General features: G+C 40.8%; 1 protein-coding gene across 1 annotated transcript; it reads left to right on the top strand.

The window, feature by feature from the left end:
• On the top strand, positions 1–27,577 carry LOC119376471 (prolyl 4-hydroxylase subunit alpha-1; the record flags this gene model as incomplete). Its single annotated transcript, XM_037646283.2, is given in 7 exon segments — positions 1–226; positions 7,210–7,413; positions 8,245–8,396; positions 12,675–12,845; positions 15,855–16,015; positions 19,764–19,812; positions 27,388–27,577. Coding segments are annotated over 6 exon segments (917 nt in total), but the record flags the coding sequence as incomplete, so codon positions are not given.
• Positions 27,578–27,839: the final 262 nt, after the last annotated feature.

Genomic DNA, 27,839 nt, shown 5'->3' on the forward strand with positions numbered 1-27,839 from the left:
GATTGGCGCGATTGCCCTGAAAACCAATCGCAGCGACCCAGCCCACAGCCACAGCGATCGGGCGCGGACGCGCTTTCTACGCTAGTGAACGTTTACTGCATTTACTGTCCATCGTTTTGTTTTGCCCCTACTAAAGTTCAAAGTTCAACCGTTCAACTGCGCTGCTGAGTTGTGCGCGTAGTCGTCTCCAAGCTTGCGGTCTTCAATATTTGTGCAGTGTGCGCGTGTAAGTATAGTTACGACTATTTTTCTGCACGAATGCAGCCACGTCTTAAAGAAAAAGGAGCTCCCACTTGTGGCCTTGACAAGTGATGGAAATGTGAAGCTCAAGAGACGGAGATAATCTGCGACGGCGAGATGCTCTTGGCTGCCTTTTTGTGCAATTCTGCGGAATGTGTGACGTGCCATGTGGGAACATTGAGATTTTTGTAGAGGCTGGCTTTGGGAGGTCGTACTATCGCGAAAAGAAAGCTTGTATCGCAGATATGCGTTGGTTCTTCGTCGCGTTGAAAGAGAAACGGCAGTGTGGAGGCCATTGAGCTCGCAGGCGACAGCACGTCTGCTCCTGTAGTACTACATCTCGTTTATGCTGAAACTACCCTTTCGTCAGTGAGTGGCTCGTTTGCGCTGAAAGGAGTGCTTACGTGAGTTAATTGTTCACTTTCATTGCGTCGCGAATGACGATCATCAGTCAAGGGCGTCCGCAGAACTTATTGCAGGGGGGTGCTGGGAGGGAGGGATAGATCCAGCACTGACAGCTTTCACTGCCGCGACATGACCTGCAAGATTAGTCAGTAGTGTGCAACGTGCGAAATTGGTTGGAAATAGAGAAGATCGGGACCTGAGTGTGCTAATCAAGCTGTGTAGCTCATTGCTATCGCATAGAAAAATATTATCCGAAATTCCAGGGAGGGGCAGCTGCCCCCCTTGCACCCCCCTCCGGACGCCCATGTCATCAGTGACTTTTTGGAAACAAATTTACGTACTGTTTGAAACTAATTTCTAGTACAAGGCTCGTAATTGACGTGATATAGTACGGAAATATTTTAATTATTTGCGTAATAAATGTGCATTGATGTTTTACCGGCTGCATTGCGTGTGCAACGGCCCAAGCTGCGATTCTAATATATACAGTGTTAGAGCAGAAATAAAACGCCGACATCACGCACTGTAGCAAAATGTTTATGTATGCTTTGTATTAACCGTAAGCAAATTACGTATTGTTTGCTGGTCATGCAGGCATGCGAAATAATTCTTTAGCCGAAAAACATGCATGCGGTTGCCTCATTGAAAAGCATTTACCACATCAGCTCCGAATGGTGACAACCATTATAATTGTAAAAAAAAAACGCTTTTTTCTTTTTTTTTTGGGGGGGGGGGGGGCGGCTTGGAGCTCCTAGAATGGCGGGTGTGTTGAAGATCATAAGGCAGTGGTTTATATTTACTAGTACCGATGTAACACGGGCGCCCTTGATCGCGGTCCCTGCTGCACGGTCCAAGCTTATGTAGATCGAGTTTGGCGTAAAATCACTCAAATCGCGATCGTCTTAATCCCAATCGGGCCTGATAGCGATCAAAGTGCCCGTGTGTGTGATACCGGTATAACTAAAAAACGCAAGCTCTGTCCTCAGGTTGCTGCCCTACCCAGAGGGAATTTGTGTAGATGTTCCATCCAATTGCGTTTGCTCATTTCCGTGACGTCAAGCATTTCTGCGTATTTAATGGCGGGCACTTTTGATCGCGATATTAGAGCCTGATCCAGATCGTATTCTCGATCGCATCTAGTTTGGTCGTTACCACAATGGCGTACATCTCGAGTGTCCCAATTGATACCAATATCAGTGGTAATGCCGGTTTAACATGATCCTAATTGATACCAATATCAGTGGTAACGCCGGTTCAACATGATTGGTTTCACCATATATATATACACGTTTGTGTAGCTAGTTTTATGCCAAAAACATCAACATCCCAGCAAATTTTACCATAGGTTCTGTCATCACTTCTCAGCCAAACATTGTAGTTTAAACAGAGACAACGAACTTTTATTTTGCAATATGCCTCATATTCACATCAGCAGAGAGAAAGTGGTTACGCTTCTAATGAAAACCATCTGCCACGTCTTGCTCAAGTGAATGACAGGCATGTGGTTCTGTGGGTGGAGCTTTATATTTTCTCTTGGGTTGTAACCAGTGCTTAATCAGTGTCTCGAAGTGGGGGGGAGGTCTTCGACAGCCAGCTATTATTCACAAGGGATCTTGGACCCCCCTCGCTGAATTCTAGGGACCCCACGTACCCGAGGTGGTCAAGCATTCTTTTGCTTTGTCAATGATGGTTGGAACTTTTCTTTCTCCATTGTTTCGAAAATCCCACCATAATATTTAGCAAGAACCAATGCCATGTTTTTCATTTCGTTCACTTGCAGAGCAATTTTAACAATATTTAGCGTGCTTCGTTCATTGTTTGTACAGTGGTCACGGATTGAAACATGAAAATTTAGGGCTTAGTAATGCACATACTTCCATTTCTGGCATCTACCATTCATGTCATACCGGTGTAATTTTGATACAAACACTTACATCAAAGCAAACTACCTTTAGCGGCCAGATTTCCAGCAACGTAACGAGGTTATCATGAGCAGTTGCTCATAGCAGTTATTAAACTAAGAAAACAATGTCACATTTCAGTCTATGAGTGCTGTAGACAGTGAAATTAAATTTCAGGTTTTTTTTCTATAAAAGTTAAAGCACATTTTCTGCAAAAGCTATATTTACATTTACTTAGTTTTGCGAAGCCTCTGTCATGCCATGATTAATGTATGATAGTGGCTTTGTTAATAATGTTACATACATTAGAAGTGGCAATGCTTTGCTTCACTGTGTGTTGTTTTGCATCAGATTCTGTCAAGCAAACTGACCTAGTGTTGGGATCGCTTGTTTCAGGTCAGCATCATAAATTGAGCAAAAAAAAAGAACACCTTTAAAAATTATTTCTCTTGTCTAATTTTTAATTGGTCTGTAAAACAAGCTATCAGCCACTTTTTCTCTCTCCCTCTCATTTTCCTCTCCCATTTTGTTCGAATCACTATAGACCGCCCCCCTCCCCCCTTTGATGGATCCACACTTTAAGCACCGTTTGTTACCAACTGTGGTTGTCGATCATCCAGTTCAAAGGGAATAGCAATATTTGTTATGATTATAACAGCTGCACTAAAGGATACCATTGTGGCTGTGCTGGAAATATTGTTGCTCTTATCCATGCAGTTTACTAGTATTGTGTGGCATCACTCCTGATATGAGAATGGAGTTTTGTTAACTTTCCTTGCCCAGCAAATTCTCCAATTTGATCGTTTTAGATCATATTGAGCCTTGTCATGTAGGCCAAGTGCTTTGTCCCATGTATTAATTCGCCATGGAGATCCCCATCAGTGAATCCAAACTCCTCTGCATCGCTGGTACTTTCACTTTTCACTGGACATTTGAAACGAATATTCCAAACACAGTTTAAAAACTATATCTTCGCTCATGTGTTTATGAAGTTTTGTACAGTGCAGTGCATGATTATCAAAAAGGAATTTCCTCACTTCATTGCATTCAGAATTAGAGTAAACGAAGTTACAGACATTGCTTGCAGCTCACAATTAAAATGTAACATGCAAACGTTTTAGCACCCAATTTACCTGCATAACTGTAACCTATTTTTCATTTGTGAAGTGTCAGTGGTGTTTGGGCTTCTTCGTCAACTAGAAACAGCACATCATCACAGTGAATACTCTTAGGAAAAGCTTGCAGTTGTGTAATCCACCTCTGGAACATTGCACTTTATCGATTTAAAAAAAAAAGTTCATACAGGTTGCTGTCACTCAGCTTTGATGGCCGCACAGTATTATTTCTCAAGGTGCACTGCTGCACATGAAGTTATGTATTCATCCATATAGGCTTGACTAGGAATAGATATTGTTGGCGTTCAAAATACAGCTTCTGTACTGTCTGAAATTTTACCTCAGAAACGTATCTGAACCAGCAACAAGAATACGGTCATTGTGATCAAGTGGTCCCCACCCTCAAGATAAAAATTTTGCATCTGTATGTGTCTTTAGCTGCACCAGTCAGCTGCATAAAGACCAGACTAGTTAGCTGCACAAAGGCCACGGATGTCAGCCAGCTGCATAAAGTCCTGATGAGTCAGCTGAATAGAGACCGGAGGTGCATTTGTAGGCACTGCAAATACATCTCTGGTTTTCATATGTAAACTTGTTAAACACACATACAAGCCGTGCTAAAGAAATTCATGCTTGGATATACAAAAAAGGCATTATAGAGATGTAAACAATAAATGGTGGTAGATGATTTCTGCAAAAATTTACAAGATGGAAGAAGTTTTATGAAAACGGAAGTAAATTTTCATTTAGCCGAAACCCATATGGGTTTCTTGGTAAGCTTCACAGTTGAAGAAAAATGTTTCCGTGCCTGGGGATCAAGCTCAAGCAATGCCTTTCTGGAGCAGTTGCTTTTGTTAACCAGGAAACTAGTAGATAGCACAGCAAGGTCAAACAGTTGAAGACTCGAATCCCAGTTCAGTCCCCAGACCACAATGACTTTTGTTTTTTTTAACTGCCAAGCTTTCTTTCTGAGAAACACGTGGTGTTTTCTTTGCTTCTTAATGTTACTTTTAAGCAAATGTCAATATTCTCTTTCATCGAACAACAGATGATGAATTTTGTTTAAATCATATAATTAGTTGTTAAACTGTTATAATATATGTCAGTTTCACAAAAGTGTCAGTAATTGAGAAAAATATAGAAACTTTTAAAATGTCAACTTTACAGCTTCCCATACTTTCCTTTGTCTTCACCTCTCACATTTAACATTTATAATGGAACAAAAGAGGGGGATGGCACAGTGTAAGTAGTATGTATAAGGAGAATGGTTATGAACCAAGCATGAAAAAAGAAAGGGTGGCCATGACCAATAGCAGAGCTGCTTTATTTTCTTATAGTCCCATAAAAAATACCATCCAAAGTATTGCGATGAAAATCTAAAGTAAAGCAGATGTTTTTCAACTCCCAGTTTTGAAATGCTAGCTTCACCAACTACGTGTACTGAGACCAGTCACTGGTTCCACTCGTGTACCTTTCAGGGGCAGGAAATTTCTCATTCTGTTTTGTGGAATTCATGTGTTGCAGAAGGAAACTAATGGGTATCAACTCGCAATATTGGAGTATATTGCAAAGTTTGGGAGTGCAGAGTCAGACATAACATGAGTGGAGCGCAGGTGCATGGCTGCTTTGTTGTTAAGGTCCAAACTTTTGGTAAGAGTTTCGTGAATGGTGTGTGACATAATGAAAGCTGTATATAGGTGTACTATTAACAGGAATACTAGATGTTGTGGTGCAGAAACAACACCTGGCGACGATCGGCTGTCGATTGCACCAAGTATATTACACAGATATGTGTTGCGAGAGCAGCTGAAAATATCGAATGAACGCTTGTGTGCCATCCTTGAAAGAGGAGCCAATCTTCCTTTCAGCTAAGATTACATGCCACACATAGCAACTACATTGCAGAAATAACCAGAATCACAAAAAACAACTTAGGATTCCCCGGGATATGCAGAACACACCTAACTGTCTTTGGAAATGTCACACAGCAAGAAAAGCTAAACAAAAGAAGTGGGTTAGCAGCGGCCATGAAGTAACAGCCTGTGGGACATGAAAGAAGGCAGGAGAAGAATGTTACCTGTGGGGTGAGGCTATTGGGGAGAGTCTCTGTGGCTGTGGCTTGCCTCCTTGCATGATAAAGCTTTGTTTGCTTCCATCTCAGTTACAAACCATTTTTTTTAATTATTTCAGTAGAACACTACCTGGGCAGTGCTTTGCAACATCTAGTGTATAAGTAAACATTCTGGTCCTTTGATGAGCAGTGATAATTCATTTTTGAGACAGGGTATTCTTTCAACACTTCGCATTTGTTTGCTAGAAGAAAAAGTACAGTAATGGCACTAGCAGTTGATAATATGCTTTTATTGACTCTTAAAGTTAAGATGGTGGACATATTTGTCGTGTGTGCTCATACAAGGAGTATAACTTGTGCACAAACATACAATTTTCATTTTTGTCATGGGCCAAGTGCAACTTTGCGAAGTGCAAAGAGCAATGCTTGCTAGGGTGACCGCACTCCTACTAGCAGAATGTGCGACATGCTCACACATACCAGAAAGGCGAAGGGGGTGGGGGAGAGGGGTGACACAGCAGGATAAGAAATTAACTACACTAATTTAATTATTTTTTACTTCTGGTGAGAAATTTTCTCTTGCTATATTTTGTCATCTCTGAAACAGGAAAATAGAGAGAGTAAGTGATACAAGTTGAAGTTCAAATACATATCTGTGTGAACAAAAATATTTGTGTGGTTGTGTGAACTGGTTGTGTGAACAACCACTGGTAAAGCACGACGACATGTGCTTGTTCAACCAGTCCAGAGACCTGCCACCCACATCGGGGGAAACGATAGGACGGCGTGCACAGCTTGCGCCAGAAGCATTCATCGCCACCGTGAACCGTGTGCCTACCTGACTGTTCAGGAGCTTGGAGTGTTTCCAGCTAACACATCCTCAAACAGGGTGGCTCGATTCAGCTAAACTCAAAGCACTGCTGAACAATGATAACAATGTATGAAATGCGGGACATTTTTCAAGATTTTCATATCTCCTGAGGGACACAGAATAATAGCGCTCAATGCAGAACAGTTCTATGAGTCGCGGGACTGGTGGTCACCCTAATGCTTACAACATTGCATCTTTGTGCCTGTGGCGTCACCTACTGATATTCACTGCCTTTGGATATTCACGGAATAAATGCTGTTCAAGTATTTACTTGCTGGATAATAATTTACTGCATTGATAGTGATTTGGTTGCTCAGCCCTAGTTAGTGAAAGCTACAGTTGAAATAAACTTGCAATATAGCTGTAATTGCATAACTTCGAAATGAACTAGTATGTGCTGTATGTTACGTAAGATTTATTTTAATGCAATTGCAGCTCTAAAGTTACTATTGAAATAAAAGCAGAGATTTTATTAGAAGACATGTTAATTCAATACTAGCTTTTTGGTACGCTTACGCGATATTGTTTAAACTGACCTCGAAGTTGTTATGTAGCCTTACTTTTCATTCCCTTTATTCTGTTAAATATTATATTTTTATCTCTTAGGTGGGTAAAAATGGCCACTGAGCACCTTATCGTGCACATGATCGTGGCTACATGCTCTTTCATCATACTGAGCACGCAAGTTCAGGGAGAAGTTTACACTGCTTTGGTCGACCTCGAGAATCTTCTGCACACAGAAGGTGCCATCGTCCAGACACTTCAGCGTTACCTGGATGCTGAAGAAGATAGGCTGGAAAAGATTAAAAAGTTAGTAATTTTCTCACTTCTTGTTGGCCTAACTGGCTTTTCTCTCTCACACACACATATTTTGTATGGGGGGGGAAGGGTGGCACATACACTTGGGGAAAAAACACATCTTTATTTTCACTTGATTCACAGATATATTTGTAGGAAGTTGACTACCATAAAATCCCGAGCAAGTGCCCCCCTTACCGCAAAAGATAATCCGGCAAGATTCGGAGGAGGGGGCCCTTGCTCGGTCACGGGCCAAATTCAAGATGGCAGCGGAAAAGCCACGGGTGCTTCCAGTGAAATGCGTTATTGAATAGGAATGCATTCACTGACGTTATTAGCCCTCATCAAGCGAATAAAAACACTAAATGAAGCAGTGAAAATGGCGGGAGGGCAGTGGGGGCACTTGCTCGGTCACTAGTGGATATTTCAAATCTCCAGAAAAAGGGAGGGGAGCGCTTGCTTGGGATGTTACGGTATGAATTCATTTTTTGTTACAGCACTGCTTAAGAAGTTAATTTGCACAAAACAATGTATAAATTAGGGATGCAGCTAGTATAAATCATAGTCAAAGCATTCTGTTAGAGGGGTTTTTCAATTAAAGAACTGACATTTTGAGTAGTATGATCGTATTGTAATTGCTCTTTATTGTATAGGTTGCTCTACATGCTTGATTTCTTAAACTTAGGTGGAAGTGAGTTTTATTACTCTAAGAGCTGTAAATTTAGTGCAGCTTTCTACTTATCACTGCCATGTTGGCTGCAGTAAAACTGTATATTAACTAGACAAGTTGTTGGTCTTGTTGAATCTTCATCTCATTAATATTTATAATAACTTTTTTTTAAGGCTTCGGCAAGAATTCAGCCAGCTGCACAAGGCTGCCAGTAGAGACGGGGATGAGTTCGTTTCCAATCCTGTAAATGCATTCCTGCTTGTAAAGAAGCTCACAGCTGATTGGAAAACTATCTCAAGACTCATGTTGAATACAGAAGGAAAAGGTGAGTAGTGACATGATGCAGCTCTGCTGCCAACAACAGTTGCAGGCTACAAAATGGGCTGTACGTGGCCATTCAATAATCTTTGTGTTCAACTGTCAGCTTTGCCTCTGTGGTAGGGCATGTGACATGAGATGACCACCACTCACAGCTGAGGACACTTCCTGGGCAGTGCAGAGTGATGCACAGTAGGGAAAGGTATGGGAAGGGTTCCAGCAGTAGTATAATGGGTAGGGGACAGCAACAAGCAGCCCAGGAGAGGATGCTTGCACTTCAAGAACACCAGGCAATAGATGATGCCATCAAAGGAGCTTGGAAAGAAGTGATCGGTTGAACATGTCTGTTCAAAGGATTTTCACTGAAACTGTTAGTGTAACTTAATTCAGTCAACAGTGTTCCCAAAAAATGCATGACAGTTTCTGCAGGACCACCAACCGTTCTCAGTTATTCCATTTCATTTATTTATACCCTCAAAGCATAAAGGTGTTACAGAGGGGAGTCGTACGATTAAAAAATACACTATATATTCTTGGTTATACAATGTTACCTCATTTTTTCTAGAAGGCTTTTTTTACCCCGTTAGGTATTTGGTTGCTCAGGAGAATTATTGCCATATTTACTCGCATAATTTGCACACCTTTTATTGCGAATTTGGAGCTCCAAAGAAGGGGTGCACAAATTACGTGGAGATTTCACAAACACATCCGAAATAACGCGCTATATATAGTCCTAATGCGTGCGTTATATACATTAAAAAAGAAAAATAAATTATAGCACGAACGAAGGGTACTTGTTTATTTAAGAGAACTGTACTTTAACCAGCCAGGTCCGGTCATGCACGGTCTAGTCAGAATCACTGGTCGAGAAGTCCGACTAGGAATCATCGCCGCGGCCGCTGTCACCACCCTTCCAAAGCGCATTGTCCTCGGTTCCGTCGAGCACGCTTGACAGCCCTGTCTTCTTGAAGCACTTCTCGACAATGCTGGGAGAAACGAGGTCCCACGGCACGGCGATACCGGTGGACCTAAGCTCTCGCACATATCTGAAAAGGTATTCTTCAACGGCAGGAAGCTTTCCTTGTTTCGGTACTCGGAATGCTCTCCTTCCCGGTCTTGTATTAACAAGCGAACTCTCCTGCTTTATCCAGTACCGAACGTGACTCTCATTCACACTGAAGTGCTTGGCGACGGCACGGATACCGTTTGCTTTGGCAAACTCTATAACAGTGAGCTTGAATTTTGCCATATAGATGTGTCGCCCAGTGCAAGAGAACAGTGAAAACGTGACTGGCTGATGGTGAAACAAACTTCCGAAATCAACCAAAGCTGCGCTGCAGCGCGGACACAGAGAATGAGGCAATGAGGGGCAGCGAGGGGAAAAGTTGGCGCGATTGGCCCTCGCACGCCTCCGATGCAGAAAATAGTCCGTGCCGTGTCGCGTTGCGACCTACTGAACTCCTGACCTGCCCCGCTATCGGCGTTCCACGAAGCTGCCTGTGCCAGCTCTCGTTCCAGACTTCACCTCTAAGGGGGCGCTCGAGTTACCCCACCTGAGCTTCGGCGGATGTGTGGGTGCACAACAGTGCGCGCTGTACGGGTGCTTTGTTTCAATTGCTTCTTCGCAGAACTTATAAGTTTGGTCGTATTTTTGAATTACTGCAATGTCTCTAATGGTAAGAATGGTTACACGGCACTTCAGCCAACGTTTCACAGTCTGTTTACAAAAGAATCAGCTGCCCCAACACTGGCGAACATTTCGACCATCAGTAATCACATTTTTTTTTTGTTCGTTACGGAAATGACCAATGACCCTACCTGTCGGTGAACAAATCCTAGAAACGTTACTTAGCAAAATTAAATGTAAGAGTTCATCACATTAGTTGTACAACACGTACGTAGAATTTTATATTGATGTAACGATGTTTTTGCATGTCCATGATAAACAACCAATTATGAGTAGCCTCACCTTTCAGAAAAAACTGCCTTGATCCTTTTCTCATGCACTCGCGTCACTACGAACTACAATGTACTGTTATTGCTGATTTTACTCAATAAGTGCCCTTTTTCTCATTTTTTTCCTTCATTTTACAAAGTGCATGCCCATGCAAGCATCTCGACTCAGCATGAGCAGATGGCCACGGAGGTGCTGCGTGGTTGGGGTAACTAGCAGCACCAAAGCCGCGTCAAAAAGGCCCCTAGTGGCAGAAAGAAGCACCAACATGCGCGTGCTGGCATTCTGCTCGCTGGGCAGGTCTGGAGTACAGTAGGTCATGGTCGCGTGCATGCATTCTCACGGAGGGAGAATGCTCTAGCAGCTCCGACAACCTGTGTATAGGTTTGGGTGGTTGGGTACAGTCCCCAAAATATAATATAATATTCTAGGGACTGTAGTTTGGGGGTTTCCAGAGAATAAAATAAAGTAGTTGAAAGAAGGCAGTTCACACTCGCAGCTGTTTGCAGCCCGTATTTTGTATGACTGCGCTTGCCTGCTCGACGAGGGGTGCGGCTGTCCAAAGTCTATCACTGCGTGCGTGCCAGCAAGCTGGCTCGGGTGTGACGGGCTACGCAAAATATGCGAGGAAATATTTTTTTTAACACGAAAGTGTTTTATGCCGGGGTCCACCACGGCTCCACTGACGTATTTCCGTCACGGATATGACGTTGTAAAATATACACTAACAGATGGCAAAGAAAAAATTAGAAGAAAAAGTTCCATCACCGGGAGTCGAACTTGCGACCCCTCGCTCTGCAGCGCGCGGCGCGAAACGACTCAGCCACAGACAGCACATTCTTTAGCATACTAACGGCGAGCTAGTTATGTACACCATTTACCGTAGGCGGTACTCAGAAATCGGTGGTACTTTAGCGTGTTTTCGTTATCACTAGCGAGATGGCGCGAAGGGCGCGCTTTAAAGGTTGTCGCCCCACGCATTGCGATGAGCGCGCCTCTACAGGGTGTGGTCGCTCGTGCATGCGCGCTTATGTCGCAGCGGGGGTGGTTTGTACGTCTTGTGCTCTCACCGCAAGTTTGCATTGAAGTTATAGAAAGCATGAACGTCACTTCGTTCACTGCAGCGGCCGCTTTCGCGAAAGGAGCGTGCTGCTCACACACATAAGTTACACCTGTCATGGTTATTAGTTCGCGTTCATCCTGTGTATACTTGTGCGTTCGTTTCATGCATCTTCCTTTGTGTTTGAGCAGCGCATTGCAAGTTTCGAGCTGCTTGCCGTTCTTCACGTGAAATTACAATTTGTTGCTATAGCATTCATTCCTTCGCCCTTGTGGCAAAACAATGCACAACAAAGGCTGTGAAGACACGTTTCACTTTCATGTCATACCGATTCCTATGACAGAGGGATCAGCCATGTTTTTTAGTAAAGCTGGCTAAATATTAGGGGTGCACAAATTATGCGGGTAAATACGGTATACTGTTAGCCAGGGATAGAAGTAAACAATCTCTTGTATGGAGGTCATTGATGCAGGAAGGCAATTCCAATCCTCTGAGGTTCATGGGATAAATGAGTAAAGCCTTGGTGCAATGTTTGTTAATACTGACCACAATTCTGTGAATAATGTGCAAAGAAATATAAGCAGGTGGGGAAACTAGTCAAGTCAAATCTATGGGATATGGTAATAGAGTTTATGAAACAATGAATGCCTGGACATTTTTGTGGTCTGATGCAAAGTGAAGGCAGTTCAGGATTACTTGAGTAGTGTCCCCACCTGCTTATATTTCTTTATAAGCTTCACAACATGTTGCTACTATCATCCGGTAATCCAGTATTCCATTAACGCCCCTGCATATACCAGATTACCGGACACAATATATAACTCTCTATTGTCATGTTCATAGGTACCTCAAATATTGTGCAGCATTTGTTTAAACTAGCACAGGATCAAGTTTATATTGCGTGAAATGAATTAATGATACACATTCATCTACAAAACTTTCTTCCCTCTACTATGAAAAGCTTTGTATCTCAGTGTGATGGCAGAAACCATGCACTGTGCCTCGTTATACTTTAAGAATAGTTGTGTTTTAACTTCCTTGTTCTTTAGTTTTTTTGTGTTGTTTATTTTCTGTGCTGTGAGCATTTAGTCTGTTGCCAGCCTCTGTTGGTTTTTTGTAAGTTCTGTGGCTTTAAGTTTAGGTCTAAGTATGTTGCAGAAATGCATACCTCCTGCCAGCAGCAATAAACCACTTGGAAAAATTGCATAACATAAGCCTCTACAACTTTGATTACGCTACATGATCTTATCTTTTTCCTGTACTTGCTACAGCGATGGTGGAGAACATAACACACTCTGGCCACCTGCGCTTCCCAGATGAAGAAGACCTCACGGGAGCAGCCGTTGCTTTGCTTAGGCTGCAAGACACATACCGCTTAGACACAGCAAGTCTGGCAAAGGGCCGCATCCAAGGTGTTACTAGGCCATCCCCAGAACTTTCTGGTATGTCTGCTATAGTTATTTTAGGGATGGGTGAATAGTAAATTTGAGGTTCGAAGCGAATCCGAAGTGAATCGTGATTTGGTCGAGTAATTTTGAATCGAATAGTTCGAATAGTATTTACCGCATATTATTAAACAAAATGAGCATTTTTGTCATGACCCCTGCACAATATTTTTTAAGGATTCGAACTAGGTATGAGTGAATGTCACTTTTTTGGTTTGAAATGATGTAGAAGCAGCCTTGAATAATATCAAGATTTGAATCGCAGTAGGGTGCAAGTTATAAGTAGTGCAATACGTTACAATTTAAAAATTACTATACTTAGTGCATATAAACCCATATAACAAGCTTTTAAACTTAAAAAAATGTACATTTAACCTTGAGGTGTGGCTTCGCGGCAGTGCAGATTTTTTCTGGATGGGTTGTTTGACGGCACAGCAACCAGACTCTGCAGTGAAACCACCTTTACAGGGGGTTATGTGCGGTCAAATGTATACATATATTCGTTATTTCGAATACCTCGAAATTTTGAATTATCTAAATTCGTGTCGAAGCAAATTGGAATACTTTAATATTCGTTCGAATATTTGAAACTCCCTGAATATTCGTCCATTCCTAGTTATTTGTTGTTTGTTGCTTCCAGATATTTTCTGTTTTGGATTTGATAGCATATATATTGTGCGATGGCCTTTGTTTCTTTTATGAACAGGCAGAGGCTTTATGCATTATCTCAACGGAGTTTTTTTTTCAAACACCTGAAATTTGCTTATCGAGGGCTAGTAGAGATGTAAGTGAAAGGTCTGGCCAGCTAAACTAATCTACCAGTGAGTGCACCTCCTGGTCCCAAAATAAGCGGTTGTGGTATAGATTGCAAGGTCAGAGAAAATAGTGCTTTGCACGGAACAGGTTCAGTGTTCATCGTCGGCTATCGGCCAATAAGCATGCTATGTCTCTTGCGACGTACAGCGGACAGACGCCCCGCCCACCGACGAGAGTGAGAACCGGCCTCTGTTTGAAAAGAGGGTGCCTGGGGAAACGGCAACTTCGCGCTCCGCTTGTGGCCATTACGCGGCGCGCCACGACTGTAATATTTGGCAGAGCAGTTCATAGCCGTGTCAGCTTTCCGCAGGATGTGTTTTTTCAATCAGCCCAAGGGGTGCTTCATGACCCCTTTAACTTATGGTAAAGTCTACATAGGACAAACTGGTTGATGATATAACACCCGCCTTAAATTACATCTGCATTCTCATGATCAGCTAAAAATGAAATAGCAAAAAAATTCTTAAGATAAAAATGCTTTTTTTCCCCTTCTTCAGTAATGCATTAGTAGTGGCTGCTCACAACAATATATGTGGAATCATCATTGAATAACTAATTAACTAAGATATTAGTATTGATATTCTGCGAAACTGAAGGTGGTCTTGCAGTGCTCAAGGAAAGTCGACTTAGCGACATGAACCAGTTTCAAGATATGCTTCTAAACCTTGCAGAGAAATGCATTTTCATTACACCTAATATTTTCCTCTATAAAAACTTCCCTCATACAGCGTGAGACGAATCTAAGGTGAAGAAGGTTCAGTGCATTTAGTGATAGAGTTTGAGGATAGATATCACAGATGAAACTCGTCTCAGTATTCCTGCCAAGTGAGCCTGCGTTAAGCATTGAGCAGTTTCACTTACACTATCACAGCATATCCCTTAAAGTAATTAAATAAAACATCAATCTATTAGCAGGCTAAAAAGCAAGTATTATTTCATTAACTAGTTAAGAATTCTTTCGTCACATGTTTTTGCCGGCATTCTCTGCTTCCTTTAATGTTTTGCCGAAAAAGAAAAAAAAGTCCGTAGTACCAAATCTGCCTTGTAGATGTCAATATATAAGAACATCTGAAATTTTGGATGCTAAAAGCTTTGGCTTCTGATTTTTTGGACTTCCTGCCCAAATTTCAGGTCCAAAACAGCATTAATTGAGCCCCCACCTCTGCCACATCTTTCATCTCCATGTTGGAACAAGCGTTTTCTTGAGTTAGTGCATTTACGACCATAGCAGAGCTTGAAAGGTAGCTTTGCCGCAATACCGGGGCGTGATGAGGTGAAGCATATTGAAAATCTAAGGACCACTTTCCGATCGGCCGTTGTGTCTTGGCTAAGTTCGACCGTAACGGAGCTTGAAAGGCAGCTTTGCCTCAATACGAAAGTGTAATGAGGCGAAGCATATTAAAAATCTGAAGGGGTCACTTTCAATCGGACGTTGACTGTATTGTTTTTGGGAAGTTCGAATAGTTCGAATAGTAAAATTCCAGTGCGGATCGAATCGAATAGCAAACACTATTCGAAATTTCGAATATTCGCACACCCCTACATTTAAGCCAAACACTGTGCATAGGTCAGAAAGCGTTCGATTAGATTTTCATAGATGATTCAAAGTATAATGCAATGTTTGCCATAATTTAAAAATATATGGTCAGTTTTAAAACATCATCAATTAAAAAATTGATCTTTTGAAATTTTTGATGTAACAAAATTTGTTCCTCTTCCAGAACACCTCCATAAAATACAGTGAATTCTTGATTAATGTTGCAGTAACTCAGGTCAGATTGAGTTTTAGCATTTTAATCATATTATTGCTGCCCAAATCTTTTTGTTTGAAATCATATACAAATGCTCATTGCTGCTTCATGGTCTGCTCAGTTAATCATATAACACTGCAGTATAACAGTTAGCCAGTAGTTTGTCAGAGAAGCACAGTGTGTGACAAGGCAGATGAAATTCAGTCAGAGGTGGCAGGTAACTTGATGTGTTGATGAAATAAAATTTGTTGGTGTAGGTTAAGTTTGGCTAACAAGAAAGCAGTAATTTGAGGTATTTTGAAGGTTGAAGATGTTTTTGTGCTGAAGTGGACTTAATAGGCTGCTGCCAGTGACGATAAAGATGCTTACTTAAGGTTGCTCCATGTGTTTCTTAAGTGTTGCAACTGTACTTTATGATTTTGCATCCTCCTATCAACAGCGGGTGATTGTTTTGAGCTAGGCCGGCAGTCATACAACAATGAAGACCACTACCATACAGTATTGTGGATGCAAGAGGCACTTGACAGAGTCGATGAAGAAGTAGACAAGACTGCTGACAGGACTGAAATTCTGGAGTACCTGGCCTTCTCCACTTTTCAGGTGGGTATCTGCTTCTCTGACTGGGCTGTAACAGTAGAAAAAGAGCTGTTTGGTAAAGGATGGCACAGGTTAAGACAATCACAGATATGAGGAACAGTGCCCTGTGACCCCATTAAAATTCTAAAAATTGCATGTCACAGTTGCTCTTATTGCTGGGTGCATACAATTCCTGTGTGCTGTGACCCACTGGTGAGCCACTTTCCATGTACCTCGGTACCTCGCATGTATTGTAACCAACCTGTGTGTCATGTGTCCTTGCTTCTTTCTCATGCTACTGAAGTCAGTTGGCAAAGTGTGTGAGCTGCAAGTGCCATTTACTAAGGGGACAAAGAGATTACAAAAATGTGTGGCCAATGAAGCTCCTGATAGCGCAACACCTGATATTAGCTCGAAATCAGTTTTTATTACTAAAGTATTCTTTCGAGACTCCATTGTTAGTAATCTTGTGCTATGGATAGATTATTAAAGGAGGAAATGAGAGTTGAAGTTTAATATTTTTATTTCATACCAAAACTGCAGCGCTGGTTTGGATTTCAATGTCGTATTTATTCAAAAGGTTGAAATACATAGGAGACGGATACACAAGCGCTTGAGTTGTCTGTGTCTTTATATCTGTCTCGTATGTTCCATGCTGTTTTAATCTTTCCATATATACCAACTAGGCCAGACTTGCATGTTCCTAATATTTTTATTTCATAATTTGACCATTGTGGCTCAGTAACACTTTTTGTAACTTGCAAAGATCAGTCTTCAGCTCTTTTATAATACAATGTAGTGAATCTTTAAGGCAAAAAAAAAATTGATTAGTCCTGAGTTGAGACATCATAAAAATTTGTGATAAGTGAAACTAGTGTGAGAAGTTCATGGTAGGTGTGTGACCTGTCTTTCACTTTTTTTCTTTTTTTGCCAAGTGTCTTCTTGCAGTAATAGTGGCTTTTTCTGTATCTTGGATAGTAATTTACTGATACAGCTTGAATTAATTTTCTATTTAAGGTGCCTTTAATGTCAATTTCATAATGGCAATTATTCTGCTGCCTGTGACGTAGCCGAATGTAATTCTGGGGCCAAAACCTCAATATGAGAGGAGTGTAGTGGAAGACACAGGATTTATTTTGACCACCTGGGCTTGTATAACTTGCACCTAAATCTATATACACGGGTGTTTTTGCATTTTGCCCCCATCAAAATGTGTCTTTCATGGCTGGGAATGGAACCTATGTCCTCAAGCTTAGCAGCATAACACCTTAGCCGCTAGCTACCACAGCAAGTGAAGAAGTGAAAATTTTTTGTTTTGCTTCCTTCAAATAACTTGACAATTTCTTGGGGAAGCTCTTAAGCGAATGCATGTCATCTTAATTTCTTGTCATTAAGAAGCACCAAAAAAGCATGCCTTTGTGTAGTTTTAACAATGCTTTTGTAATTCAAGGTTTGCAAGCCTTCTTTGCAATCATGATTTTCTTGATAAGAAATTTTGTGTATATGGATGCCGGTATGGTGTAGCTTTATTTTTGCTTTAGTTTTTATTCTGAATTTGCGATTAGCTCTCTCGGACTGGTCAAATCAGTTTCATATATTTCGTTCCATCACCCATATCATGTTTTGACAAATGTAACATCAAATGAAAAGGTGAAGCAAGGAAACGGGGCATCACGATTGTCAGCTTTATTACACACAGGCTGCACATTTAAATTTTTAAAAGAGAGGTGGGGTGTCTTTTCGAGTGATATACTTAATTAAAAATCTTGCGGGGGATCAAAAGATCTCTCACCATCCTTATGTGCGCCTTAGCTTTCTTATGGAAAAAACATTGGGCTTACTACATTTTATGTAGGTCATAAATACTGCTGATGTACAGAACAGATAAGCCAGACTTCCATGTGAGAAATTTTTCTTCTTTTTAAAAGCAACAGCCATTCAAAGCAGTTCCCTGAGCATAGGGCACAGATGCCTATTGAGAAAAGCTGGATAGAGGCCAGAAAAGCCGAGTTCATGCATTTCTTTCAAGTGTTATCAAGAACTCCCTTCATATTTTCTGGTGATTCAGTGACAGACATCAATATCAGTTTGACTAATAGGCCACCACTTTTTCATGTGTGATTGGAAAATTCTCACATTATGAAGAAGGAAGGCTTTTGATTTCATTCTTGTTCCTCAAATATTGCTCAAGGTTTCTTATTTTTTGCTCTAAAGAAGTTATCTGTTCTTTAAGCCTTTTACTAGGCTTCCAAGGTCATTTATATTTTTTCTTCCTAGAACATGTTTTTATTTAATTTCAGACGTCACACGGCCATTAAATACCTCCCAATTCTCGTGAATTTTCTGTAAAGTTAATGAATTCAAGATTGTTCTATGATTTTGCAAATTTTTTCATCAAGTTTTACTGAAAATAACTTCTGTTTGGGAAAAAATGTGTCTCACAAAAGGCCTGCACTAAGGGCAGGCTTTTACATATGTTCTGAAGTTTCCCTGTATACTACATTGTAGTAATGCTTGTTGTACTATGCTTTCTTGGTTTTTGTAAAATTGCTTTTACTTTGTCATCAGTGCATGTCGGTTACAAAATATATCGTACTTTCTGTGTTTTTTACATACCACTTACCTCCTGAGCATGTGCAGGTGATAGGGCCTACATCATGTCATCCTATACAATCTGTGTGTCTAGATTTCAGTACAATTTGAAATTTAAAAAATTATGGGCCATTCCCTTGTCAGTGAATTTTTAAGAATTTTTGTTAAAGTGCTCTTATTGGTACGTATGCCATTACATTGAACTTTTTGTTGAAAAAAGTTGATGGATTGCTTCACTTCTTTGATGTCTTTCCGTAGCTCTTCCTCTTATGTACATATCGTGCATCTCTTGCCCAAATTTATGAAGAAAAAAATGAATACCTCGGACAACATATCATGAACACACAAAAAATTTTTTTAGACAGAACTATGTGACTAGTTCAGAGTAATGGTAACAGTGCCAAGTGTCCAGAGGAAGCAAAAAGTGGATCATCTGAGATAGTCCTGTGACTGGGCACTCTCAACTGCTTTACCTTTGACCATACAACCGATGACAACACAGATGTTAATAGAAGATCATTAGGCAGCTAACTCTATCCATCCCCCTGTAGTGCTTTTCTTATGCAGGTGTACATAGTTGGTTGTGCAATTTGTCAGCACAGCCAGTGCTCTTAGAGTCATGCTTTAGTCATCGAAACTGTATATGGCTTAGTGATTGGTTGAGCTGAAACAACAGGAGCAGTCAAAATACAAAAACTCTAAATAAACCATCAGGGTTGGCAGCAGGTTTACATTATTTTTATTATTTGTTTTATTTATTATACCCTCAGGGCTGTCAGAACTAGATACTTGTGACATACTGTGTATACAGTGCACTTATCTCACAGCAGTCCACAGCTTTTTCTATAGATGTTCTCTAGATGTTGTTTCTGCACTACAAGAAAGCTCTGCATTGTTGCTGGCACAGAGAAACAACTGCTGTGACCTGCCCATTATCCACACTACAGTAAATGTGCCCTGTCAGTACGCTTTGTTATTTTGCGAAGATGTGCTGCTATGTATGTGCAGGCTATTGTAATCACCTTTCCTGTGACACAAAAACATTGCTCAGGTGACTGTCTTTCAATGTCAGGCCAATTCTCAAGGATATAATTTCCCTTCTTTTCTTTCAAAGGTGTTTTCTATTATTGGCATTGAGTTTGCATGTTGCAATACTTCTTGCTATTTCTTTTACAGCAAGGAAAATGTTCATCATGCACTCAAGCTGACAAATGACTTGCTTGCTGCTGGTGAGTCCTTTTCATTAATTAATTCATTCATTGTGTGATAATCCATTGGTGACAGTGAACAGTGCTGGGCAGTATCTTAGATACCATCTAGATACTCTAGATAGCATCTTAGATACTATCTAGATACTCTAGGTATCTTGTACCTGTATCGAAATATGTCTCGCAGTACGTGTATCAGTATCTGTATTTCCAATACATGCAACAGTGTATCATGTATCTTAACCCTTTCAGGCACCACCTATGAAGACTTGTCTGTAAATGTGTCAAACTCACACAACATTATTTCAAGGCACTCAGTAGTCTATTGCAACAAAAATAATGTCATAATATGTTAATTTGTATGTGTTATAGTAACTTATCCTAATTAAGTTGTAATTAATTATCTATTTATCCTGAAGTCATTGATGCTCTGTTCTTTTAATTAGAATGAAATCTCAGGCTAGAAATATAGTGCAAGTTCATTTTTGGTTATGTCGATTTAGAGCAAAGAAAAATTATGCTTTTCATATGGCTCGAAGAAAGCGGCACGTCGAACGATTCGTCGAACATGGTAGTGTCTTCAGCAAAGTGATCATTTGCAACAGTACAATGCAAAATGAAGTTAAATGAATACACATTTATTGCGTAGAGGGTTCAATTCATCCAAAGCTCAACGTACCTTGCTCTTTCTTAGCCACTAGTAGACTCAACTAGCCAAAACAAGTTGTGTACATAATTGCGTACAAAGCGCCTCAAAGGGTTAAGGTACAAGACACTGCTATCACAACATCACTGTATGAAACAACAAACGCTGGCTGAACTCCGCTTCTCAAGCTGATACTGCTGCCACTAAGCGACAGGTGGCTTAGCGGCAGCAGTAAGCCACGACGCAATAGTCAGCAACATGCATTTGGTCATGTCATAGAGTGCATTGGCTTATTTTTAAACTCTGGCTAAAATTAGCTGGGGCAACCTGTATATGCTTATATGTGCAGCATGTTTCATAAAATGGAAAAAGATGCACCTCACCAAGGAAAAGACAGGTGAAAAGAAAGAGTGTCTTGAAAATTGGGAAGAGATGAGCAGAGGGTAGAGCCCGCTATAGAAGAAATATCAGAGCATGACCTATGCACTACAACTGTCTGTTTACTATGCATAAACCTGTTAAGGTATGTTGCCAGTTTTTTAGAAATCTTTCTAGGTTTTCACCCAAAATTGATTGCTTTGTGTCTGGCCTAACCGATTAAATCACGAAAAATTGTTCGAAAATTGCTCATTTTTTGTATGACGTGAAATGCTTCAGTAACATGTTCAGAACAGAAAAATACTTGCGAAAACATAAAATGCTTTCATCAAATTTCGCACTGTCATGTAATGTCCCATACCTGGGGCATTTGATGTGTATTCCAAAAGCAATTTCTTCAAATCCAGAAAGTAAGGGTTCCATTTGACTTCCCGTGGACAAAATGTACTATTCCTCGATAGTTCAATTCAGACTAGATGAGGCTACCATCCGTGCGGTAGCGCTCAAAGCACACTGCACCATGTTCGTTTATAACGCGCGGGAAACGCAAGGCGCGCATTTAGTGTGCAGACGCCGTTTGCACAGAGTCTATAGTGTGCAGACGCCGTTTAGTGTGCAGCCTCTCATTCAATAAAAGTGCCAATCATGGAGCCCGCGCTGCCATAAATGTTTTAAAAAAGAAAACACCATTTTACGAGCTGGGCTCGTCAAAACCCTCTTGGAACATCGCCGAAGAGCCATGACGAGCATATGTCGTCATAAGCAAAAAAAGTGACGACTGCTCATCACGAGTTCAGGTCGTCATAAATGCTTAAGGGGGCTAAGGAGGGCAGTTTAAAAAGACACCTCAATGTGTTAAGGAATAAAATAAAAACTTATGATAATGTAATTACCAGAATTACCCAAAATACACCCATTGTGCCAACATTCATAACTACAATCCCACCGCACAAAACGAAAATGGCTTGGCATCACTATAGCTGTTTATGTAGGCTGTGCAACAAACTAGGATCTTTGCACTGTCATCAATATTAAGTACATTACAGTCCCAAAACCATATAGTATGTCATTTTAGAAGGTTGCATTCCAAGTGAAATCTTATAACATGCAAACTTCTACATTGTTTTCAATTATCCTAGTTTATTATACAGGATAATGTCTAAGAAAGAAGCATGGAAAGTTTCATTGCAATATGTTGAGTTATTCAAGAGTTATGAGATTTTGTGCATTGAAAAACAACTCAAGATCAGGTGTTGAGAAAAACAAGAATTAAATTTCCCTGACATGTCATTTTCATTTTGAGGGCAGTTATGGAAAAAACATAGCTTTTTAACAGAAACGTATAGAGGCGTAATTTTGTTATATAATGCCAAGAACAAAAATTCACTTCTTTTGAAAAAAAAAAAGCATCATATTAAAGGGTGGCATACCTTAAGCTGGCCTTTAAACGGCCCCTAAACCACCTCCAATATCTTTTTAACGTTTCAAGTAAGCATGCGCATCGAGTTCAGAATGCCTTCACGATCAACAATGCCAAACATGGCAGCACTACGAGCCAAGGGTGCGCCGCTAGATAAAAAACAATCCCGGACTCCTCTCTGGGCCTTTCCAGTATCCCCAGCATTGGTCATAACATCACCAGCCACACCTGGTCATGTCAGCTGTAGAGAACCTGTTGGTCTGCTAGCAGATACGCGCACTCCCTGCTATTCCCCCTTTGCACAGCGAGAGCAGTGCTTGGAGAGGAGGAGACATGACTCAACAAATGGAGCGAAGCGAAGGAGGGAATGAAATGAGTGATGGCTGCGTTTCAATCATCAAACCCATGTAACTCCGCTATTACGGCACTATTATGAAAAATTCTCGCGGCTACGTGTTTGTTGTTGACTCACGCACAACAGCAACACCACAACTGAATTTCGACCTCTGGGTGGTTTAGATGCCTTTTAATTCTTTTCCTACCGAAAACAAGCTGATCTTTTTTGATCTTGATCTTGGTTTGTACCGCTTCTACCGAAGACGAGCTGCGCTCGTCCACGCTGGAACAAGCGATTGGGGGCACCGCAATTAAGCTGCCCTGATTAATTTTGCTGAGTTCTCTTTGGCTTGAACAAATTGCACTGTAAAAAAATTAAAAACGGGCTCAAAGCATGCATTTTGATCGAAAAAGGACTTGATTCTGTTAACCAGAATTAAAAATGGCGTCCTCCTCTGTGTACAAGCAGCTTTGGTTATAAAAAAAAAGGAACGAAAAACGCTTGTTTGCCAAAGTTTTGTGGAATGAAGAAGACTACAGTGACGACAAGACTGCAGTGACTACACAGAGCAGCATATTTTATACAGATCATCGGATTCAAGCAACTAGCGCATCTCTTCGTATAAGCACTAGAGGCTGATAGATGTAAACAAAACCCCACCAGCACGTCCTAGTGTTTTTCTTTCTTTCTATCGCTTTTTTTTTTTCTTTTCACGGACTCGCTTGTTCCTGCGCTTTATTTTTAAATGTCACAGACATTTTCTGTACTGAAGACTGGAGTGGTTAGGGCACTTTCCATGATGTGGTGCAGTGAAACCAATCCTTTGCATATTTTCAGAAAAATATATTGCTTGTATCATGTGAATAAAGTGCCTTTAAATAGTTTTTGAGTTGTTTCAAGACACATAGAATCAAATAGGCAAAAAAAATGTTTTTGTCCAATAAACTCAGTAGGGAAAGGGTTAATACTCCCTTACTCTAAGTAAACCACAGTTTCTCCTCCTTCCTCTGATGCTTTCCTTCCCTCCTGACTGCAGTGCAAAGTAATGACAGAAGAGTGTGAGACAAAAAAATAACTGTGTGTGTGTGTACATGTACGCACGCACGCACGCACGCGCGCACACACACACACACACACACACACACACACACACACACACACACACACACACACACACTATGAAGTAGAGGACACACAAAACGAAAACTTTTTATTTTTCTAACATTTCTGCCGGGGACCGGCTTTCATCAGGGCCGGTCCCCATTAAGGTTTTGCACGTCCTCTACTTCGTAGTATTACCCGCCACGGTGGTCTAGTGGTTAAGGTGCTTGACTGCTGACCCGCAAGTCACGGGATCGAATCCCGGCATCGGCAGCCGCATTTTCGATGGAGGCAAAAATGCTTGAGCTTGAGGCCCGTGTACTTATATTTAGGTGCACATGAAAGAACCCCAGGTGGTCAAAATTTTCAGAGCCCTCCACTACGGCATCTCTCATAATCATATCTTGGTTTTGGGACATCAAACCCCATCAATTATTATTATTACGTCATAGTATTGGTTCTGCTGGATCCAAGGACATTTTCTTCTTCGTATATATATATATATATATATATATATATAACACTTACACACAGGGTATGTCCAAAAACTAATGTCAATGAGTCTGTTAAAAAAGATGTATTGATCAGATCAGTACAGCATAAATGCAGGTTTCAAAATAGGCTCCTCCTGCGACGATACATAGCTTCCGGTGAGGTTTCCAGGCATCGAAGGTGTCACGGTAGTTCTCCTCTGGAATGTCTTTTAAGGCCTTGGTGCAAGCCTCTTTGACTTTGTCATCTGTCCCGAAATCATGCCCTTTCATGGGAGGTTTCAAGCGCGGAAACAAAAGGAAGTCTGGAGGAGCCATGTCAGGACTGTAGAGCAGCTGGGGAACCCTTGGCACCTTTGAATCGACAAGGAAGCGAATCAAGACAAAGGCGGTGTGCACAGGAAATGATAAAGGGCTTCATGTAAAAGTCCCTCCTTACTCTCTAGATGGTAGCATACGACAATGCGTCCGCACGTGCGTATATATATATATATATATATATATATATAGCTCAGTAGCTCAGTTGGTAGAGCATCGGACGCGTTATTCGAAGATCGCAGGTTCGGTCCCTGCCCGCGGCAAGCTATCTTTTCGTCCACTTTTCGTCTTCACAATTACCTTACATTTATTACTAAAAACATCCCCTATACTTTCCTTGGCATTATTGTCTGTTAGTTGTCATTAATATTGTGTATAACAAAGAAAACGAGCCCTTGAAATTAACACTTCTTTCCTTCATTTATATATATATATATATATATATATGAAAGGAAGAGGCAAGAGTGAGTATATTACAATACTTACCATGTACTATGGCACAAAATGGCTGACGGCATCTCGCACGGCATGCCACCTTCTTTCTCCTTTCTCCTTTCGTTGCAAAATGGTCTTTGGCGGCATGCTCATCCACAATGCCTTGACACACACACACACACACACATACATATATATATATATATATATTAGGGGTGTGCGAATATTCGAGATTTCGAATATTTTTCAAATAGTGTTTGCTATTCGATTCGATTCGCACTGGAATTTTACTATTCGAACTATTCGAACTTCCCAAAAACAAATGCAGTCAACGTCCGATTGAAAGTGCCCTTTCAGATTTTCAATATGCTTCACCTCATTACACTCTCGTATTGCGGCAAAGCTGCCTTTCCAGCTCCGTTACGGTCGAATTTAGGCAAGAGACAGTCAACGTCCGATTGGAAGTGGTCCCTAGGTTTTCAATATGCTTCACCTCCTCACACCCCCGTATTGCGGCAAAGCTGCCTTTCAAGCTCCGCTACGGTCGCAAATGTATTAACTCAAGAAAACGCTGGTTCCAATATGGAGATGAAAGATGTGGCAGAGTTGGGGGCTCAATTAATGCTGTTTCGGACCTGAAATTTGGGTAGGAAGTCCAAAAAATTGGACGCCGAAGCTTTTTAGCATCCAAAATTTCAGATGTTCTTATATATTGACGTCTACGAGGCAGATTTGGAACTCCGGACTTGAAGGGAGCACACCCTTGTCTGCCACATCAGTTGGCCTTCCACAGAAGTTGAAAGAGAAGGAGAGGCTGAGGAAATGGCATCTCTGCCTATCACGTGTAAAGTGTTGTCGGCAACACTTTGGTCGCACCAAATCATGTACATAAATATAATTCGGCCTCTACATTGCCTCATTCTTGATAAGAAAGACAACTATGAAATATGACCCCACCAGCGCTTCATCAACCTAGCAAAAAGAAACACTTTCATGTTGCTATCTCACAAGAACATACTTAGGGATTCTCTGAAAATTTTTCTGTAATTTCACTTCGAATTATTCGAAAAATGTTTGAGAAATATTCGAAAATTATTCGAAATTATTCGATTCGATTCGCACTCAATCTTTATTATTCGAATTCGCTTCGCACCCAAAATTTTGCTATTCGCACAGCTCTAATATATATATATATATATATATATATATATATATATATATATATATATATATATATATATATATATATATATATACACACACACACACACACACACACACACACACACACACACACACACACACACACACACACACACACATGACAGGAGGGGCATTTATGAAGGGCTCTTTTTTCTTTGTTAGACGCAACCTGAATGTAACCCAACAGACAGTGAAGCCAAGGCAGGTATTGGGGACGTTACTTGTAGTCTTTGAACTGTATTGTAGTAATTATGGCATAAATGTGACGAAATTAAAGTAGACGAAAACACAACTTGTCGCCTGTAGGGACCGAACCTACATCCTCCGGATAACACGCTCGATGCTCTACCAATCTGGCTACAGCGGCAGTCGTCCTCCTGTACACTGTATTGAGCATTTCTGTGCGTATAAACCTGGGAGTGTTAGCCAGCACTACCCGTGGCTGTGACGGCGAGTGTGGAACATATATATATATATGTATATATACAGGGTGTCTTCTTCTTTTTTTTTTTTAGACAATACAGATTTTTTATAAAAATGCTATGACAATCAGGCACCTGTCCTCTTCACACACAAACTCAACGCCAGGGCAGAAACACTTGACCACACCTAAAGTTGTGTTGAATGATTAAATAACGAAAATTCATTAATTAGCTTCTTGATTATTAACTTGAGGGCAGTTGTTTATATAGAAAAGTTGTAGGACATGACAATTTATGGCATACTGATTTCTTAGAAATCCCAAAAAACACATAATTTGAGCTATTAATCATGGAAATTGAAGACCCTGATTCAGGTGATATCAAAACTGAGTTTAATTGAGTTAAAGTTAAAATTGTTTATTTAGGCGTGCGTAGTGATAACTTTTGAATCAAAAGCTGGGTGAGAAATTACAATGAAAAAATTGTATATCGGTTTTCAAAACGCCCAAATGAGACTGTTTCTAACTTAATATCCATTAAGTATTAGTGTTTGTATGCTTACTACAGATGCCCGTGAAATACCAAAAAATACCACAAGACATGCCTGCTTGCACGCATATGAAAATACAAAAGGCTGCAAAGTGCATACATACCTGCATTGTGCTAATGTATACCCTGTGTTGCAGCTGGCTTTAATCCTGCTGCCACGAATTGCCCTTGTTATATTTCATCATTGTTTTCTGATGCAATTAATTATTGAAATGTTTTAAAGGCTGTTATTTTAGCAGTGAAGGAAATTTGCATAATTTTGAGTGTCACTAAATTTCTGTTGTAATGTCAAACAGTTCCAGACCATCCTCGTGCTCCTGGGAACAAGCGGTACTATGAGGATACTTTGGCAAAACGAGAACAGTACAAACGAGGAGATGATGGCGATATCTCTGAAGATGACACCATTACTTTGAAGAAAAGATCACCACTTCCAGATGCTGACTCTGAACGGGGCATCTATGAAAGGCTTTGCCGAGGAGAGAAGTTTCCGGTAAGTCACCGTTGGAGGTCAGACTTATAGGTGCATAAAAACATGGATTTACATGCATAAAACAGGCACATTAGGGGCTGAGGTAGGCTCAATAAAATGCTTACAAATAAACATCTGTCTTCTATACTGAACGTATGCAGTCCATTTTAATTGTAGGAAACAGACGTAGCATTCGCTTGAGAGGTCTTGAAGGCAGCAGCGGCTGATGTGTCTGTTCTACCAAAAAAGGAGCAAAGGCACTGAAAAGGGGAACCA

The sequence above is a fragment of the Rhipicephalus sanguineus genome, unplaced genomic scaffold, assembly GCF_013339695.2.
Source record: "Rhipicephalus sanguineus isolate Rsan-2018 unplaced genomic scaffold, BIME_Rsan_1.4 Seq1217, whole genome shotgun sequence".
NCBI classification, from domain to species: Eukaryota; Metazoa; Arthropoda; class Arachnida; order Ixodida; family Ixodidae; genus Rhipicephalus; species Rhipicephalus sanguineus.